This window comes from Amblyraja radiata, unplaced genomic scaffold, assembly GCF_010909765.2.
Source record: "Amblyraja radiata isolate CabotCenter1 unplaced genomic scaffold, sAmbRad1.1.pri scaffold_433_ctg1, whole genome shotgun sequence".
Classification (NCBI taxonomy): domain Eukaryota; kingdom Metazoa; phylum Chordata; class Chondrichthyes; order Rajiformes; family Rajidae; genus Amblyraja; species Amblyraja radiata.
The window spans coordinates 79,556-99,375 of NW_022630535.1; the positions used below are offsets into that span (position 1 = coordinate 79,556).

At 44.2% G+C, this 19,820-nt stretch overlaps 1 protein-coding gene across 1 annotated transcript in view; it reads right to left on the minus strand.

The window, feature by feature from the left end:
• Positions 1-18,371, minus strand: part of LOC116969949 (nuclear factor 7, brain-like) — a 26,363-nt gene extending 7,992 nt beyond the window's left edge. Inside the window, exons 1-6 of the mRNA XM_033016709.1 lie at positions 18,308-18,371; positions 17,065-17,594; positions 16,886-16,981; positions 13,402-13,635; positions 10,114-10,136; positions 9,874-10,018 (exon numbers count right to left, since the gene is read on the minus strand). Of these exons, the coding sequence (XP_032872600.1) occupies positions 9,874-10,018; positions 10,114-10,136; positions 13,402-13,635; positions 16,886-16,981; positions 17,065-17,594; positions 18,308-18,371 (1,092 nt within the window). The remainder of the gene's footprint in view (positions 1-9,873; positions 10,019-10,113; positions 10,137-13,401; positions 13,636-16,885; positions 16,982-17,064; positions 17,595-18,307) is intronic.
• Positions 18,372-19,820: the final 1,449 nt, after the last annotated feature.

Genomic DNA, 19,820 nt, shown 5'->3' on the forward strand with positions numbered 1-19,820 from the left:
GAGAGGGGGGAGAGAGCAAGAGAGAAGGGGTGAGGGAGGGGGGGAGAGGGTGGGAGAGAGAGGGGGCAGAGAGTGGGGAGGGATGGGAGAGAGAGGGGAGGGGGAGGGGAGATGGAGGGAGAGATGGAGGGAGAGAGAAAGAGAGAGAGAGAGGGAGAGGGAGAGGGAGAGGATGTAGAGATTGTGGGTGGGCATTTGGAGCGGTTGGGCAGGGTTTTGTGAGATCTCGCTGTTCGGTGAAGGAGAGGAGATTCATGGGTGGAAATGATCCTGGACGTGTAAACAATAATTCATTCAACTCAGGCTAAACCAATCTATGGGCTTTCGTGGGGCATTGGACATGTTCCCTCATGGGGGGCGAGTGGTGAAAGAGAAGGCATATGATATCCGATATGACCTGGATAATTGGATCCAAGATTGACTTGGTTTAAGGAGGCAGAGGATATTGGCATCAGGATAGTTTTGTGAATGAAAGGTATGGAATGGTAGTGGCTATCTGTACACAGTGGTCTTCAGCAGGGATCTGTCCTGGGATTGTTGGTGGTTATGATATATATTAACCACCACTTCCTGTGCCGTCGGCATGCGAAGTACATTTGTACTGACATGGAAATTGTTGGTGCTCGGGGTCACGTGGAAGGCTATCAAGGCTGGTCAGCCTCACTTGCTGTATTGTGTGCAGGTCGACATGCTCAAGGAAGGATGTGTTTGTGCTGGAGAGGGAACAGATGAGATTCATCGGGTCTGAGTCTGATTCATTGATTCATTGATTCTGAAGTAGGGTCTCGACCCGAAACGTCACCCATTACTTCTCTCCAGAGAAGCTGCCTGTCCCGCTGAGTTACTCCAGCATTTTGTGTCTACCTTCGATTTAATCTCCACTTCCTACAAAGATTCATCGGGATGTTGCTTGTGTTGGTGGACTTTCGTTACATGGGAGAAATTTGTCACAAAATCTCAATGTTTCAGGTGTATGTGCGTAAGAGGATCTTTGTCAGGACAAATAACTGGGTGTTTTCCACTGAGACAAAAGCCTAGACTGAGGTCAATGCTAGTTTCCCTAACGAATCTAATTCAAGAAATGCCTCAATATTATAGGCAGTTAATAACAGTGAACCTTGCGATTCCAACAAGAGGCAACCCTGAGTCACCAGAAACTTCAGTCACTGACAGGTCAGACCAAGTTCAGGGACAGATTTCCTTCTCTAAAAATCACCCATAATTTTTGAAAGAAATCCTGGTCTGCTCATTGATAATGGATTTCAATCCTTATCAGGTCATAAGGTCATAATTGTAGAATTAGGTCATTCAGCCCATTAAGTCTTCTCCTCCATTCAAGCATGGCTGATCTATCTCTCACTCCTAACCATATTTTCTTGCCGTCTCCCCATAACCTCTAACTCCTGTGCTAATCAAGAAGCTATCCATCTCTGCATTAAAAATATCCACTGACTTGAGTTCCACAGCTTTTTGTGGCAAAGAATTCCACAGATTCTCCGCCTGCTGAATAAATACATTTCACCTCATCTCCTTCCTCAAAGAACGTCGTTTAATTCTGAGGCTATGACTTCTGGTCCTAGACTCTCCCACAGGTGGAAAGATCCTCTCTAGATCCACATTATACAGGCCATTCACAACTCTGTATTTCAATGAGGCCCCCCCCTGATTTTTCTAAACTCCAGTAAATGAAGGCCCAGTGCTCATCGTAGGTTAGAACATAGAAACATAGAAATTAGGTGCAGGAGTAGGCCATTCGGCCCTTCGAGCCTGCACCGCCATTCAATATGATCATGGCTGATCATCCAACTCAGTATCCCGTACCTGCCTTCTCTCCATACCCTCTGATCCCTTTAGCCAAAGGGCCACATCTAACTCCCTCTTAAATATAGCCAATGAACTGGCCTCAACTACCCTCTGTGGCAGAGAGTTCCAGAGATTCACCACTCTCCGTGTGAAAAAAGTTTTTCTCATCTCGGTTTTAAAGGATTTCCCCCTTATCCTTAAGCTGTGACCCCTTGTCCTGGACTTCCCCAACATCGGGAGCAATCTTCCTGCATCTAGCCTGTCCAACCCCTTAAGAATTTTGTAAGTTTCTATAAGATCCCCCCCTCAATTTCCTAAATTCTAGAGAGTATAAACCAAGTCTATCCAGTCTTTCTTCATAAGACAGTCCTGACAACCCAGGAATCAGTCTGGTGAACCTTCTCTGCACTCCCTCTATGGCAATAATGTCCTTCCTCAGATTTGGAGACCAAAACTGTACGCAATACTCCAGGTGTGGTCTCACCAAGACCCTGTACAACTGCAGTAGAACCTCCCTGCTCCTATACTCAAATCCTTTTGCTATGAAAGCTAACATACCATTCGCTTTCTTCACTGCCTGCTGCACCTGCATGCCTACTTTCAATGACTGGTGTACCATGACACCCAGGTCTCGCTGCATCTCCCCTTTTCCTAATCGGCCATCATTTAGATAATAGTCTGCTTTCCTGTTTTTGCCACCAAAATGGATAACCTCACATTTATCCACATTATACTGCATCTGCCATGCATTTGCCCACTCACCCAGCCTATCCAAGTCACCTTGCAGTCTCCTAGCATCCTCCTCACAGCTAACACTGCCCCCCAGCTTAGTGTTGATGAAGCTGAATTTTTGTTAAAATATAAGAAGATATTAAATTGGCTTCTGGGCTAGCTTACAGCTTATATTTAGTCTCAAATTAGGCTTGCCTCAGGTTGCGGGTGTGTGGGATAATAAATCCTATAACATTGTCTCCCAAGTGAGGAAGTGACAGAGAAAGAAACAGCTAGTCACATCTTTGAAGTAAGATGCCATAAACCAAATGGCCTATGTTTATGAAGGACCAAATGACAGAGAGGAAGCAGCGAAAGCTAGGGTGATCTCTGTGAAGATAAAATGTCGTAAACCAAATGGCCAATGTTATCTTGTACTATGTAAACAAAAGGCCTTTGATGTGATGCATTCTGTGGAAACCTTTTCCTGTACCTCTGACCATGACTAATGTCTGTGAAATGTGCTAAGGGGACAAAAAAAACCCTATTTAAGGCAATGTAATTCTGTTGTTCAGTGAAGGTGGCTGAGCACAGTCAAGTGTCTGTATTGGTCACTTAGCTGGAATTCTCGCTCCCTTCCATCGGCCGATGTTAAGTAAAGTTTTGAACTGGTCTACCAAACAGTTTGTGTGGTGTCTGTTTATTAAGAAGCGAACCTGGTTTAGTAGTTATAAAAGTAGCTTTTTCATTGGCGTAGTTATGCAGGCCTCGCTGGGACCACATCAACAGCTGACTGTGCAAGAGGTTGCAGAGGTTGCCGGGATTGGAAGGGAGATAACTGAGCTCTATCGGCCCCCTTGTCAGACCGACTCCCTAGAAACTCCCGGGAACATCTGTGATCCTTCAGCAGACATTGAATTGGTTCCCTGCCGAGGTTCTTAGAAACAGACAAAGGTAAGACCAGTTGGGCTTTATATGTTTTTTTTTAAGATGGGATTGTGTATGTATTTTTAAGACAGAATTGTGCATGTATTTTTAAGAAGGACTTGAGCGGTTTCTCTTTCTATCTCTCTTTGTTTTCTCTTTTTCTCTATCTCTACAAAGGGCTCATCAGCCTCGTTGAGATACCCGTGATTTGTCGGGTTGAGATACGGAGATACGGGGGTTGAGGTTTGCGTCTGGCTTATTGAGACATCCGAAGGGTTGTCGGGTTGAGAAATAAGTGGCGTTGTATATTAAAGAGTAAGGAGTCTGCCAGGTTGAGAAACTGGGGTCTCATTTAGCGGGTCGGCCTGGTTGATATATTTGGAACGATTCGGAATTAAGATGTCTATTTTCTCTTTCTCTTTCTCTTTCTTTCTATCTATCTATGGGGAATGCTCTGGATAACAGTCCAACATATGTGTTATTTGAATCCTAAGTATAATAAGAAGTTTAGAATGTTAAGTTATAAGTTGACCAAACGGTTGGGGGATGAAGCCTGGCCAGTAGGGGGAACATGGAATGTAGAGACATTTATATGGGAAAGGAAGGCAGGAAAGAAATGGAAGAAAGGAATTAAAACATGGGACGCAGACGCAGTGAAGAAGCATGAGGAGAGTAAGAAGGGTATAGAGTTAAGAAACAAGGATAGCACTCGGAAAGGATGGAACGTATTGCAACTGGAATGCCAGTGGGCAGAGGAACAAGAGAAAATAATTAAAAGACAAACAGGAGGTGAGAAACAGGTGTTCAAAAGGGAACTGCAGATGCTGGAATATCGAAGGTACACAAATTGCTGGGGAAACTCAGCCGGTGAGAAACAGGTGATGGTTAGTAAAAATAAACCCAGTACTGGTAAATCCTCTGGAGGAGACTTCATGTCTGGCACGACGACCCTATTTGGTAATGAAGATGAGGAGTTAGATAATTTTGGGAGATGTCCACATGTCCATCTATGCCCTACCAGTAGCAATGGCATCTTTACCTGGGACAGTTCCGACAGTAACATCCCTATACCTTGAAGTTCTGACCTTACAAAGCTCCCCAGGATTGGGAGCACGGGAATGCCTTTCTGTGCGTAATTTGCTTGAGGCATTGATGTTACCAGAACAGCTGGTCATTGTTAAATGTACTGCACACACTGGTGCTGGGGACCCTATAGCAAAAAGCAATGAGTTGCCGATAGTGTATCCAAACAGGGCAGCCTGTACATCCAAATGCGTAGTGACAGCAGCTAAACAGATGCTAGCAAATAGAACGGTCCTGCCAAACATGAAGGAGGTATGTACATTACAGAGGGACGCCTCTCATATATAATAATAACTATGGAAACAAGAGGGCTGTGCCATTGATTCAGCACACCCGCTTGGACAAGTTGGTGTATTCGATACATTTTTACCCGTCTTACCCATGCTGGTAAGGAGGGAATGATAGGATAACAAAGGAAATGTGGTGGCAGGCCTCAGAATGTAAAATTTGCCAACAAAGTAATCCAGGCAAATTTTAAGATACCCTCAGGGGTGACGCCAATGCCATCACGATCGTTTGAATGCATACAGATTGATTTTATTGAAATGCCAAGGGCCCAGTGTTATAAATATTGCTTAGTGATTTTAGATTTATTTAGCAGGTGGAGTGAAGCTCTACCAACAACTAATAATACTGCTGAAACTATGGTAACATTGTTGTTAAGAGAAGTTATTCCCAGGTTTGGCCTACCTACTGCCATAAGTTCAGACAATGGTCTTCATTTTATTGCCACTATTAATAAGGAAAAATGTGCACATTTTAATATTCGTCTGCAATTTCACTGTGTACACCACCCACAGGCATCTGGGATGGTGGAAAGAGTCAATGAGGATTGCAAAACAAAATTACCCCGGAGGTAAATCCTTTTTCTGACAGGCAACTATGTTATAAAAAATTTGGGGATGAAGGGAAATTTGATGGAGAAATGAGGAAAGAGCTAGGGAGACTGAAAAATCAAGGGGAGTCTGACTAATCATGATCTGGATCAATGTCCAATTAGGGTTAGGTAACAAGAATTTTGGTAAACAGAAGTCTTGTCAGAAAAAGGGAAAGTAAATTACAAAGAGATGTCTTTGAAGATGAAATATTATATACTGCTGGTAAAACAATGTTTTTGTATATATACTGCTGGTAAAACAATGTTTTTGTATATATACTGCTTGTCAAACAATGTTTTTTATGTGGAATGTGTGAAATTCGAAGCAATGAGCAAAGTTGTGTGTCGCTTTAAGAAGTTTGTCCTTTAAAATGCAAATGGGACAGACAGTTTATGGTGTGCTCCGTTAAGAAACAGGCATGAATGGGGGGCGGAGCTAAACTCGAATGATAAAATGTGTTGGTTGATTATAAATCTTTTGAACCAAGTTTAAAAAAGACTCATCCCGATTAAAGTGTTAAATGAGATTGGAAATGTCAAAATTACAGAGAAAAAGAAAATGTATTATTGATCACTGATTCTGAATGAGTTCTTTTGGGAAAGATTGTTTTGATATGATAACAGAGGTTGTCTTTTAAAATGCAAATGAAGCAAGATTACTGTTTGCAAGCAAACAAAAGATTTTGAAGCATGGGCTGTTTGAGGGAAATGATGGTAGATGAAAAATTGTCTTATGACTTACAAAAGGGGGTTTGAGGGAACTCACAATGAGGGATGAAAGGTGAGAAGATAAAGTAGATTGGGGAAGAGAACATATTTGGAGAATTGAATATTTAGGTGGGGAGAGCCTCTTCGGATATAATTGGATTAAAGAATAAGTTCACAGGGAAGTGTTAAGAAGGAACTGAGATACTGGAGGATCAAAGGAAGACAAAAGTGCTGGAAAAACTCAGCTGGGAACAAGATCCACAACTTTTTATTGATACAGGAAAAGCTGCTGTGTCCACCCCCTGGAGAGTGGGGGGAAGCCACCTACAGACCCTGGGCAATTAACTAATTTTGTATGGACGGCAATTAACCCATGTCTTGCCAGATCTACATTCCCAGGTTGGAGGAGTTTTTGCTGGAAACCAGTGACCAAGGCCATAAAAGCTATACGATGATGGTGCTGGGACAAGAAGAAATTGAGATTGTGTTGAAAAGAACAACCAAGTGTTGCTAACAACATGAACTGCTGTAAAGATTGAAGATCATCGTCGCTGGATACATTTGATTGACTGTGAACAGTTTGTGGAAACAAGGACGATGGGCTATTGATACTCCCTTTATTCTGGGGTGGCCCAGCCCACATGGACTGAACTTTCTTCAGACTGGCAAGCTTGCGGACTAACCCACATTTAAAGGATGGTACACACCTCCTTTTAAACAAGATTGAAGTCAAACATGACAAGCGCAGCAAAGATACCCTGACTACAGACAGTAAGAGGTCTGCAAAGGCCAGTTAAATCTACCTGTTTTTGCCACAACCAAGGCACTGGTGTATTTTTAGGAAACAGTATATTTGTGACAGGCATTGTTATGTTGCAAATGCATTGCCACACAAGAGAAGCATGAACCAGTTACACCAGCACACGGGGAATTCCAAGCGAAGCCGAATAAAGGCTGAGCAATTTTAATGATCCTTTTCCTGTCCTATGGTAGTATCTTAGTGTCACGTCCGAGGGAGGTTGGTGGCCATTTAAAATGTTTGGAGGGACTTGTGGAACGATTGTCCACTATGAAATGATTGTGTTACTAGTGTACTATTAATTTGTCTGATGAGATGCTTATGGTCTTTCGTATGTACTCAGCAAGGACTGTAGTTGTTATCAAAAATTTGATAAAAGGATGGAATGATGAAGCTGAATTTTAGTTAAAATATAAGAAGATATTAAATTGGCTTCTGGGCTAGCTTACAGCTTATATTTAGTCTCAAATTAGGCTTGCCTCAGGTTGCGGGTGTGTGGGATAATAAATCCTATAACATTGTCTCCCAAGTGAGGAAGTGACAGAGAAAGAAACAGCTAGTCACATCTTTGAAGTAAGATGCCATAAACCAAATGGCCTATGTTTATGAAGGACCAAATGACAGAGAGGAAGCAGCGAAAGCTAGGGTGATCTCTGTGAAGATAAAATGTCGTAAACCAAATGGCCAATGTTATCTTGTACTATGTAAACAAAAGGCCTTTGATGTGATGCATTCTGTGGAAACCTTTTCCTGTACCTCTGACCATGACTAATGTCTGTGAAATGTGCTAAGGGGACAAAAAAAACCCTATTTAAGGCAATGTAATTCTGTTGTTCAGTGAAGGTGGCTGAGCACAGTCGAGTGTCTATATTGGTCACTTAGCTGGAATTCTCGCTCCCTTCCATCGGCCGATGTTAAGTAAAGTTTTGAACTGGTCTACCAAACAGTTTGTGTGGTGTCTGTTTATTAAGAAGCGAACCTGGTTTAGTAGTTATAAAAGTAGCTTTTTCAGTGTCATCCCCAAACTTGGTGATATTGCCTTCAATTCCCTCATCCAGATCATTAATATATATTGTAAATAGCTGGGGTCCCAGCACTGAGCCTTGCGGTACCCCACTAGTCACTGCCTGCCATTGTGAAAAGGACCCGTTTACTCCTACGCTTTGCTTCCTGTTTGCCAGCCAGTTTTCTATCCACATCAATACTGAACCCCCAATGCCGTGTGCTTTAAGTTTGTATACTAATCTCTTATGTGGGACCTTGTCGAAAGCCTTCTGGAAGTCTAGATACACCACATCCACTGGTTCTCCCCTATCCACGCTACTAGTTACATCCTCGAAAAATTCTAGAAGATTCGTCAGACATGATTTACCTTTCGTAAATCCATGCTGACTTTGTCCAATGATTTCACCACTTTCCAAATGTGCTGCTATCCCATCTTTAATAACTGACTAGCAGTTTTCCCACTACCGATGTTAGACTAACTGGTCTGTAATTCCCCGTTTTCTCTCTCCCTCCCTTCTTAAAAAGTGGGGTTACGTTTGCTACCCGCCAATCCTCAGGAACTACTCCAGAATCTAAAGAGTTTTGAAAGATTATTACTAATGCATCCACTATTTCTGGAGCTACTTCCTTAAGTACTCTGGGATGCAGCCTATCTGGCCCTGGGGATTTATCGGCCTTTAATCCATTCAATTTACCCAACACCACTTCCCGGCTAACCTGGATTTCACTCAATTCCTCCAACTCCTTTGACCCGCGGTCCCCTGCTATTTCCGGCAAATTATTTATGTCTTCCTTAGTGAAGACAGAACCAAAGTAGTTATTCAATTGGTCTGCCATGTCTTTGTTCCCCATGATCAACTCACCTGTTTCTGACTGCAAGGGACCTACATTTGTTTTAACTAATCTCTTTCCTTTCACATATCTATAAAACTTTTGCAGTCAGTTTTTATGTTCCCTGCCAGTTTTCTTTCATAATCTATTTTTCCTTTCCTAATTAAGTCTTTTGTCCTCCTCTGCTGGTCTCTGAATTTCTCCCAGTCCTCTGGTATGCTGCTGGTTCTGGCTAATTTGTACGCATCATCCTTCGCTTTGATACTATCCCTGATTTCCCTTGTTATCCACGGATGCACCTTCTAATTCCTGGTATCATTCTTGTTATCCTCCTCAGGCCCTTCTCCAGACCCAGCACATTCTTCCTCAGATATGGTGTCCACAATTACTCACAATATTCCAAATGCGGCCTTACCCAGCACCCGATAGAGTCTCAGCATTACATCCCTGTTTTTGTATACAAGCCCTCTGAGTTTGCTTTCTTTTTAACCATTTGCAGATTAACTTTTGGGACTAAATTTAACGAGATTTTGTTAAATCCATTTGAAATCATCTGTACAAGTAACTGGGTGTTTTCGTCCAAGACGAAATCCCTGTCTGAGGTCAATGCTATTTTGTCTGACGCGACTCATTCATACAATGCTTCAATGTGGTGGAGCGTTAATAACAATGAAGTTCGTAACTCCAGCAGGGGGCAGACCTGAGTTAACTAAAGTCAGTCGTCACTGACAGGACAAGCAGGATCAGTGACATATTTCCTTCTCTGATGGAACCCTGTGTGTTTTATGACAATCCTGGTCATCTAATACCTACCAGTTTTCAATACCTCTGATTTAATTTAGTCACGTTTACTTTGCTGGCTACCTGGTAGAATTCAAACTCGTATCGTGGCGTGTTTCTGCGGTGTGGATGGGATTAAGATACATTCTATCATCTAGCAGTCTGTGTCTTGGTTGTATTGTGCTCCTGTGTTGGATGTGTTCAGGGTTCTAACATCTCTAGCTGACCACTTGACTGTGAAGCTTCCCAACAGGTGAGATTGGTGCTGGTATAAAACTTTAGTTCCCCTTCAGTTCATCATTACGGTCAATCTTTGCATCTACTTACAACTTAAATATGTCATCCACACAAGAAGTGAGGAATCCATATGTTTACCTTGGTGATTGGCAACAAAGATATCTCTCATCACTGTGTTCAACCAGAAGGGGTGATCGAATCTTTCATCCAATATGGCGCCATCTCTCAGTGACAATGTCCGGGACTCATCACTAATTCTGCAAATATTAAATAACCGGTTAGAACCTGCGCGTCAACATGTGTATGTGACTTTACAGATCCGTGCAGAGTTTAACTGAAGAGCATGTCCTACCTGCTCTTGCGACCAGCTTCCTCCTGAAATAAAGAAAGCAGAAATTGAGACGCCCATCAAAATAAGGGAAGGGATCCCACACCAGTGGACCACATGAGTGGCAAGGGTGGGGGATAAATTAGTGAGATGTGAGCAATGTATGTAGACTGTATTAAATAATTGGTAGAGCCTCTGAAAATGTTGGATGAATTTTTTGCACGGTTCATGTATTGTATACATTTATTACCTGGTTAAAGTATTTTGAAATTTAAAAAAAAGGAGTCGGGACGTGTTGTGAATTGTTTGTGGAATAATGTCATATGGTCATAAGTGATAGGAGCCGAATTAGACCATTCAGCCCATCAAGACTACTCCACTATTCCATCATGGCTGACCTATCTCTCCCTCCTAACCCCATTCTCCTGCCTTCTCCACATAACCTCTGACACCCGTACTAATCAAGAATCTATATAGATCTGCCTTAAAAATATCTACTGACTTGACCTCCAGAGCCATCTGTGGCAAAGAATTCAAGAGTCACCTCCTTCTGACTAAAATTCCTCCTTATTTCCCTCCTAAAGAAATGTCCTTTAATTCTCAGGCCATGACCTCTAGTCCTAGACTCTCCCACTAGTGGAAACGTCCTCTCCACATCCACTCTATCCAAGCCTTTCAGTCTTTGTTCAGTTTCAATGACGCCACCGCTCATTTTTCTAAACCCCAGCGAGTACAGGCCCAGTGTCGAAAAACACTTATCATATGTTAACCAACAATAAACTGTTAATCATGATTGGTTGGAGGAATTTAAGATTAACGATGGATTAGATTGGGTGTGGATGGAGAATATATCACCAGTTCTGAAGATACCAAAACACAAATGTAAAATGCAAAGTGGCCTGGAGCAAATCCTGTCAGAACTTCAGTGATCAGAATGTGGAATTTGCGGTCACAGGTCTGGTCGATGCAGATGGTAATATAACGTAAGATCACGTATGCGGATGAGGGAACCACAAAGGGTGTGAGGCACTGGTCGGGTACAGGTTGTTGTCAGCAAGCAATTTGTTTTGCAGTATAAAAACTTACAGGACTAAATTAAAAGGAAAATCAGCAGAACAAAACAGAGTCAAGAGTCACGACAAACAAGAGAATCCCCAGAGTTACAAGATAGATAGATAGATATAATTTATTGCCACACAACCAGGGTCGGTGGAAATTTGGGTTGTCAGCGGCAGTACAATAATAAAGAACACACAATAAAACTGTAACACAAACATCCACCACAGCATTCATCGCTGTGGTGGAAGGCACATAACATTTGTCCAGTCCTCCTCCATTTCCCCCCCCGTGTTCAGGACCAGAGTCAGTCCAGGATTGGCTCTTCCTCACCGGAGACCGCGGCTTTAAGTTGTTGGAGGCCGCAGGCCGGCGGTCGAGATTTAAAGTCCCCGCCGCAGCCAGAAGCACCGTAGACTGCAGGGCCGGCGGTCGAAGCTCCCCTCCAGGGGTGATGGCAAGTCCATGCCGGACCCGCAGTAGAAGTTGGCCGCGGGCCGGCAGTGATGGCTTCTTCTTCCCCCGGGTCCCCAACGAGGGATCCCGGGCTGTAGACGCCGCACCAGCTGGAGCTCTGCAGACCGCAGCTTCAGGCTGCGACCTCAGGCTGCCGGCTGCCCCGGGCCAGCGAAACGGAGCGCTCCCCTCCGGCGAGCCCCAGCGAGGGTTCACCCGCTCCACGCCGAGATTCCACGCTGCGCCCGCCGCTGAAGCCCCGGGCACGTCTCCGGGAAAGGCCGCGCCGATCCTTGATGTTAGGCCACGGGGGAGGCGACCTGGAAAAAGTCGCCTCTCCATGGAGGAGGCGACCGAAGCGGTTTCCCCCTCACCCCCCCACACCACCCCCCACACAAGACACACAAAGAAACATTCAATACAGACTTTAAAACATACTAAAAAATAAAAAAAGGTTGAAAAAACTGACGAGCTGCTGACATGGCTGCTGCCAGAACAGCGCCCCCCTACAGGAAATGTATTAACAAGTATATTAATAGCTAAAGAATAATTCGGGAGAGAATGATTCCCTCTGGGGTCAAAGGGACAACTAGAGAGAGAATAAGTGTGGAGAAAAGAACTGCAGATGCTGGTTTAAATCAAAGGTAGACACAAAATGCTGGAGTAACTCAGCGGGTTAGGCAGCATCTCTGGAGAGAAGGAAGGAGTAAGCGCTGCTGTTTCTTAGTGAGAATCTGGTGCTGTTCAGCAAACTGGGTTGTGATCTATGACTGAAAGTTGTTGTGTGACTGATCCTGTCAGATGAAATGTGAAGATCAATATATTATGTCATTCTCCTGCATATCTTCATGAAACGGAAGGTCGCATAGGCAACCCAATCTCAAGACATGGAGTGTAGACAAAGGCCCTTCGGCCCACAATGCCCATGCTTGCCACTGTGTCTGCCTACACCGCTCCCATTTGCTTGCATTTAATCCGTAGCTTTCATTATCCTGGCAATTCAAGGGCTGACTGAAAGCTACTGGAATGTTGTGAAAGTAATCTGCATTACCCTCCTTTCTATTCCCACAATCCAATTCCTTGTTCCATATTCCATTTCACGTGCCCGTTAATTCCCACTCATTCACCCTCCATGTCAGTACACTACTCCCAATATCATGTGCTCTCATTTTGCCCACTAATCTCCCATGTGGGACCTTAAAGGCTTTCTGAAAGTGCAGGTACACTACAATTCCAGAAGATTAGTCAAGCATGATTTCCCCTTCGTAAATCCATGCGGACTCGGTCCGATCCTGTTACTGCTATCCAAATGTGCCTCTATTTCATCTTTTATAATTGACTCCAGCATTTATCCCACAACTGATGTCAGGCTAACTGGTCTATAATTCCCTGTTTTCTCTCTCCCTCCTTTCTTAAAAAGTGGGACAACATGAGCTCCCCTCCTATCCACAGCAACTGATCCTGAAACTTTAGAACATTGGAAAATTATCAACAATGCACCCACAATTTCTAGAGCCACTTCCTTATGTACCCTGGGATGCAGACCTTCAGGCGCTGGGGAGAAGGCAGGAGAATGGAGTTGAAAATGTGAACAAGATTAGCCAAGATTGAATGGCAGAGTAGACTTAATGGGCCGAATGTTCTAATTCATCTAGTATGAATTATGAGATAGCAGAGCGGGTTTGTATGAGGGATGTTGGAAAAATATAGGAATTGATAAAAGTGGCATTTTCGCAAATATATCGCTGCCAATGTTGTGACTGCAGTTTCATTGAACAAGATTGAAACATAACCCCTGACCTTCAGAAATAACACGATGTCTGTTTGATCCATTCGCCCCTGCAGATTTGAGAGTTCCTCCTCAATAGAGTTTAAATTCTCTTGAATGGCTTGAAGATTTTTCTCCATTTGACTTAGAATCTTCTCCTCATCCTCCTTGATCTCTCCGAGAATGCGCTGCTCTTTCTTCACGAGAATCTGGTGCAGTTCAACAAACTGAGATGTGACGTGAGACTTGAGGCTTTGTGACTGCTCCTGTCAAATGAAAGGTGAAGATTGATCGAATATATTTCTGTATTCTATTTGGTTGTTAAGTAGAAGGTGACCATTTGGCACGTTGATATCTATGCTGTTCCTTAGAATAATCCCATTAATCTCATTTCCTCGCATTTCTCTGAAACACAATGGCCCTCACGTCCACATTAACTCCCACCGACTCACAGATCACCCGCCTTCAGCAGCTTCATTACAGCAACCAATTAAACCAACATAGAAATTAGGTGCAGGAGTAGGCCATTTGGCCCTTCGAGCCTGCACCGCCATTCAATATGATCATGGCTGATCATCCAACTCAGTATCCCGTACCTGCCTTCTCTCCATACCCTCTGATCCCCTTAGCCACAAGGGCCACATCTAACTCCCTCTTATATATAGCCAATGAACTGGCCTCGACTACCCTCTGTGGCAGAGAGTTCCAGAGATTCACCACTCTCTGTGTGAAAAAAGTTCTTCTCATCTCGGTTTTAAAGGATTTCCCCCTTATCCTTAAGCTGTGACCCCTTGTCCTGGACTTCCCCAACATCGGGAGCAATCTTCCTGCATCTAGCCTGTCCAACCCCTTAAGAATTTTATAAGTTTCTATAAGATCCCCTCCCAATCTCCTAAATTCTAGAGAGTATAAACCAAGTCTATCCAGTCTTTCTTCATAAGACAGTCCTGACATCCCAGGAATCAGTCTGCTGAACCTTCTCTGCACTCCCTCTATGGCAATAATGTCCTTCCTCAGATTTGGAGACCAAAACTGTACGCAATACTCCAGGTGTGGTCTCACCAAGACCCTGTACAACTGCAGTAGAACCTCCCTGCTCCTATACTCAAATCCTTTTGCTATGAAAGCTAACATACCATTCGCTTTCTTCACTGCCTGCTGCACCTGCATGCCTACTTTCAATGACTGGTGTACCATGACACCCAGGTCTCGCTGCATCTCCCCTTTTCCTAGTCGGCCACCATTTAGATAATAGTCTGCTTTCCTGTTTTTGCCACCAAAATGGATAACCTCACATTTATCCACATTATACTGCATCTGCCAAACATTTGCCCACTCACCCAGCCTATCCAAGTCACCTTGTAGTCTCCTAGCATCCTCCTCACAGCTAACACTGCCCACCAGCTTAGTGTCATCTGCAAACTTGGAGATATTGCCTTCAATTCCCTCATCCAGATCATTAATATATATTGTAAATAGCTGGGGTCCCAGCACTGAGCTTTGCGGTACCCCACTAGTCACTGCCTGCCATTGTGAAAAGGACCCGTTTACTCCTACTCTTTGCTTCCTGTTTGCCAGCAAGTTCTCTATCCACATCAATACTGAACCCCCAATGCTGTGTGCTTTAAGTTTGTATACTAATCTCTTATGTGGGACCTTGTCGAAAGCCTTCTGGAAGTCTAGATACACCACATCCACTGGTTCTCCCCTATCCACGCTACTAGTTACATCCTCGAAAAATTCTATAAGATTCGTCAGGCATGATTTACCTTTTGTAAATCCATGCTGACTTTGTCCAATGATTTCACCACTTTCCAAATGTGCTGCTATCCCATCTTTAATAACTGACTCTAGCAGTTTCCCCACTACCGATGTTAGACTAACTGGTCTGTAATTCCCCGTTTTCTCTCTCCCTCCCTTCTTAAAAAGTGGGGTTACCTTTGCTACCCACCAATCCTCAGGAAAACATAGAAACATAGAAACATAGAAAGTAGGTGCGAGAGTAGACCACCAGGTCCGTCGAGCCCGCACCGCCATTCGCTCATGGCTGAACACTAAACAGACACACTTACCCACAAACAGTAGACACAAGACACAGAACACAAGACACTACCCTCCCCTTTATACCGCTATCACCCCTCTCCACCCCAAGAACCTCGTGATCTCCTGGGGGAGGCAAAAAAACGGATAAAAACCCAGGTCCAATTCGGGAAAAAAATCCGGGAAATTCCTCTCCGACCCCAATCCAGGCGATCGACACTTGTCCAGGAGATCACTCAGGTCTTACTATACTAACCATACCTAGGAACTACTCCAGAATCTAAAGAGTTTTGAAAGATTATTATTAATGCATCCACTATTTCTGGAGCTACTTCCTTAAGTACTCTGGGATGCAGCCTATCTGGCCCTGGGGATTTATCGGCCTTTAATCCATTCAATTTACCCAACACCACTTCCCGGCTAACCTGGATTTCACTCAATTCCTCCAACTCCTTTGACCCGCGGTCCCCTGCTATTTCCGGCAGATTATTTATGTCTTCCTTAGTGAAGACGGAACCAAAGTAGTTATTCAATTGGTCCGCCATATCCTTGTTCCCCATGATCAACTCACCTGTTTCTGACTGCAAGGGACCTACATTTGTTTTAACTAATCTCTTTCTTTTCACATATCTATAAAAACGTTTGCAGTCAGTTTATATGTTCCCTGCCAGTTTTCTTTCATAATCTAATGTCTAATAACATGTAATAACATGTCCGGGAGATGTGGGCGGAAACCGCCCTGGTCACGGGGAGAACATAGAAACATAGACAATGGGTGCAGGAGTAGCACCGCCATTCAATATGATCATGACTGATCATCCAGAATCAGTATCCTGTTTCTGCTTTCTCGCCATATCCTGTGATCAGGCATGAGACAGGAAGAAACTGAAAAAAGAGGGATGGGGGTCCAGGGGGCAGCGCTCCTGGTGGCGGTAAAACAAGGCAGCGCCTCCCCTCCCCCCATGCAGAGAATTTTAAATAATTATCAGAATCAGAATCACACTTTATCCGCCAAGTATGTTTTGCAACATACAAAGAATTTCATTGGCCAAATCAGTCATACAATTAAAAGCACCAGGTCACTCAAAAACACATTTTAACATGAACATCCACCACAGTGACTCCTACACATTCCTCACTGTGATGGAAGGCGAAATAAAGTTCAAGTCCCCTCCCTTAGTTCTTCCTCGATCGTTGTATTAGGGGAGGGGTAGAGAGCGGGGGAAGGGGACATGGAAGCTTCACGTAGACAATACCAGAAATCAGGGTCGAACCGAATTCAACGGAGCAGCGAACCAGCGCAATTAACTTCAGTCTGAAGAAGGGTTTCGGCCCGAAACGTCGCCTATTTCCTTCGCTCCATAGATGCTGCTGCACCCGCTGAGTTTCTCCAGCAATTTTGTGTACCAGCGCAACTAACTAACTAACTACAAAACTACATAACACGATCAGAAATGCCACACAGCAAGGTCTCACCCGGACTTGGGAAATCTTCTGCTTCTGTTGCTCTTCCATTTCCTGGATGGCTGATTTATTTGTTGTCAGTGATTGTATGGATGATTTAACCTGATCCTGGGAATCAGAGAGAAAGGGGGTTAGACAATAAACATCCAACAAAACATTCAAACAAGTGATCATAGTCGGTTTGCTTTTACCTTGTAGGTTTCAACAGCTTCATCGACCGGCATGAAGCTGTGAGACTTGTGTTCCCGCCCAGCTGCACAAATCACACAGATCAGTTTCTTGTCCGTTTCACAAAACAGCTTCAGTTCTTCCTGATGTTTGTCGCAGTGATGTTTACTTTCCTTCTCTTCCGTATTCAGGCTCATTGTTCGAGCTTTCTCAGACAGTCTCGCCAAGGCCCGATTAACCCTGAGGGTGCGGTCTGTAAACTCGTCTCTACATTCCGGGCAGGAGTTTCTCTCCTCCCTGTCCCAACTCTGTGTGATACAGGAGCGGCAGAAGTTGTGCCCACACTCCAGTGACACCGGATCGGTGAAGAAATCCAGGCAGATGGGACAAAGTGTCTCCTCCGTCCAACTCTCGACCTGCTGTTTAGAAGCCATTTTAATTCCTGCCACTTCCTGGTTTGAAACTGCTTTCACTGATTGGGAGCTGCTGATCCCTTGTGATCCCTCTGTACCGCGAGTGTCCACCGCGTACGCTGCCGTCTCCAGCACATTGGCTGTAGGGTTTCAGGGTGAACGTGTTCTAGGTGATCGTGTCCTGTCCTCAAATACCCATGGAGGGGTTAGTGGGATGTTAAACAGACCGGTATATAAATGTAAACGCAGGGAATGTTATGGGACAGTTTAGAGCAGGATAGAAAATGTCATGGTCTAAAAGGAAACGAACTGGGGTGTAAAACGATGGTTAAATATAACTTAAATATAAGTGAAGTCGTCGGATTTATTGTCATCTGTACAAGTACTGCGATGAACAGCTGCGATGAACAACTCATCACCGTTTCAGCTGCATCACACGCACAAATACTCAGTGCTACACAACATATTAATTACACGCAAATTACAACTACATTACACATACATTCTGCAAGTTAGTAAAAACAAAATTAAAAACTGCTCCAAAGACAAGGCATTAATGCAAAACACAATTAGAAATAAACACACCCATGGCAGTGCAGGCGGTAGTGCAACTCGTGTGCGTTGGAAATGCCGTACATGATGCGAACAGTCAGGATACATTCTACAGCGCTGATGTGGAGGTTTCTTCGAGTATCAGGTTATATCCCGGAATATCCACAATACGACGACACAATCCGTATGGAACAAAGAACAGTCCGCATAGGAGCAGCCCTTCGGCCCACAGTGTCTGTGCCGAATATGATGCCAAGACCAACTCTTACCTGCTTGAACATAATCTATATCCTTCAATTACCTGCATACACGTGCCTGTCCAAAAACCTCTTCACCGCCTGACTCGTATCAGCCTCCACCACCATCCCTGGCAACGCGTTTGTACGTTCTCCCCGTGACCGCGTGGAGTTTCTCCCAGATCTTCGGTTTCCTGCCACACTCCAAAGACGCGCAAGTTTGTGGGTTACTTGGCTTTGGTATAAATGTAAATTGTCCCTAGTGTGTGTAAGATAGTGTTAGTGTGCGGGGATCGCTGGTCGGCGCGGACCCGGTGGGCTGAAGGGCCTGTTTCCGCGCTGTATCTCTAAACTAAACTGCACTAAATACAGTTAATCGCCTCAAATTCTTTTTTTTTTAAATTCTTTTTAGTTTGAGGATCGATGACCATAACCCTCCTAAATTGTTGTTTAAGATACAGTTCCACATGGCTGAAGTTCAAATGTCCTTTGAAATGGCCGAGAAAACCATTCAGAGGCCAATGAGGGGTGCGTAATAAATACTGGTCCTGCCCCGACACCCAAACCCATCACACCGGTAATGCGCGTCTATTTAAATTAATCCTTTAATGAGGAAAAATCCTTAATAAGGAATTAATTTAAACAGATTAAGGAATTACAGAAGCAGTTTACCCGCTCCAGTGATCTGGGTCCCATTAACTATTCATCTTTAATAGATTAAGGATATTTAATAATTAATTGTTTAAGAAGGAACTGCAGATGCTGGAAAATCGAAGGTACACAAAAAAGCTGCAGAAACTCAGCGGGTGCAGCAGCATCTATGGAGTGAAGGAAATAGGCAACGTTTCGGGCCGAAACTGTCTGAAGAAGGGTTTCGGCCCGAAACGTTGCCTATTTCCTTCACACCATAGATGCTGCTGCACCCGCTGAGTTTCTCCAGCTTTTTTGTGTACCTTTAATAATTAATTAATAGGGTTATTAATACGGTACCGGTTTCCAGCTGCAGGTGGCGACCCTGCGCCGTGAAACTGCACAATTCTTCAGACAGCTCGACATCACTCTGGTGATGGGAACCAGCACCACAATGAATGGAATTTCATCACATGCCTCAGTTGGAATGGCGGAGGCCCTAATGCGTCAAGAAAAACAAAGTTCTAGTCCAAAGGTAGACACAAAATGCTGGAGTAACTCAGCGGGACAGGCAGCATCTCCGGAGAGAGGGAATGGATGATGTTTCTGGTCGAGACCCTTCTTCAGAGACCTCGACCCGAAATGTCACCCATTCCCACTCTCCAGAATTGCTGCCTGTCCCTCTGAGTTACTCCAGCATTTTGTGTCTATCTTCGGTTTAAACAGCATCTGAAGTTCCTTCCTAAAAAGTGCTATTCCAATTAGGTGGCACGGCGGCGTAGCGATAGAGTTCCCGCCTCACAGCGCCAGACAGGCGGGTGCGATGCTGACTGCGGCTGCTGTCTGTACGGAGTTGATACATTCTCAATGTGGCCGCGTGGGTTTTCTCCGGGAGCTTTGGTTTCCGCCTACATTCTAAAGTCGTAGAGGTTTGTAGGTTATTTTCCC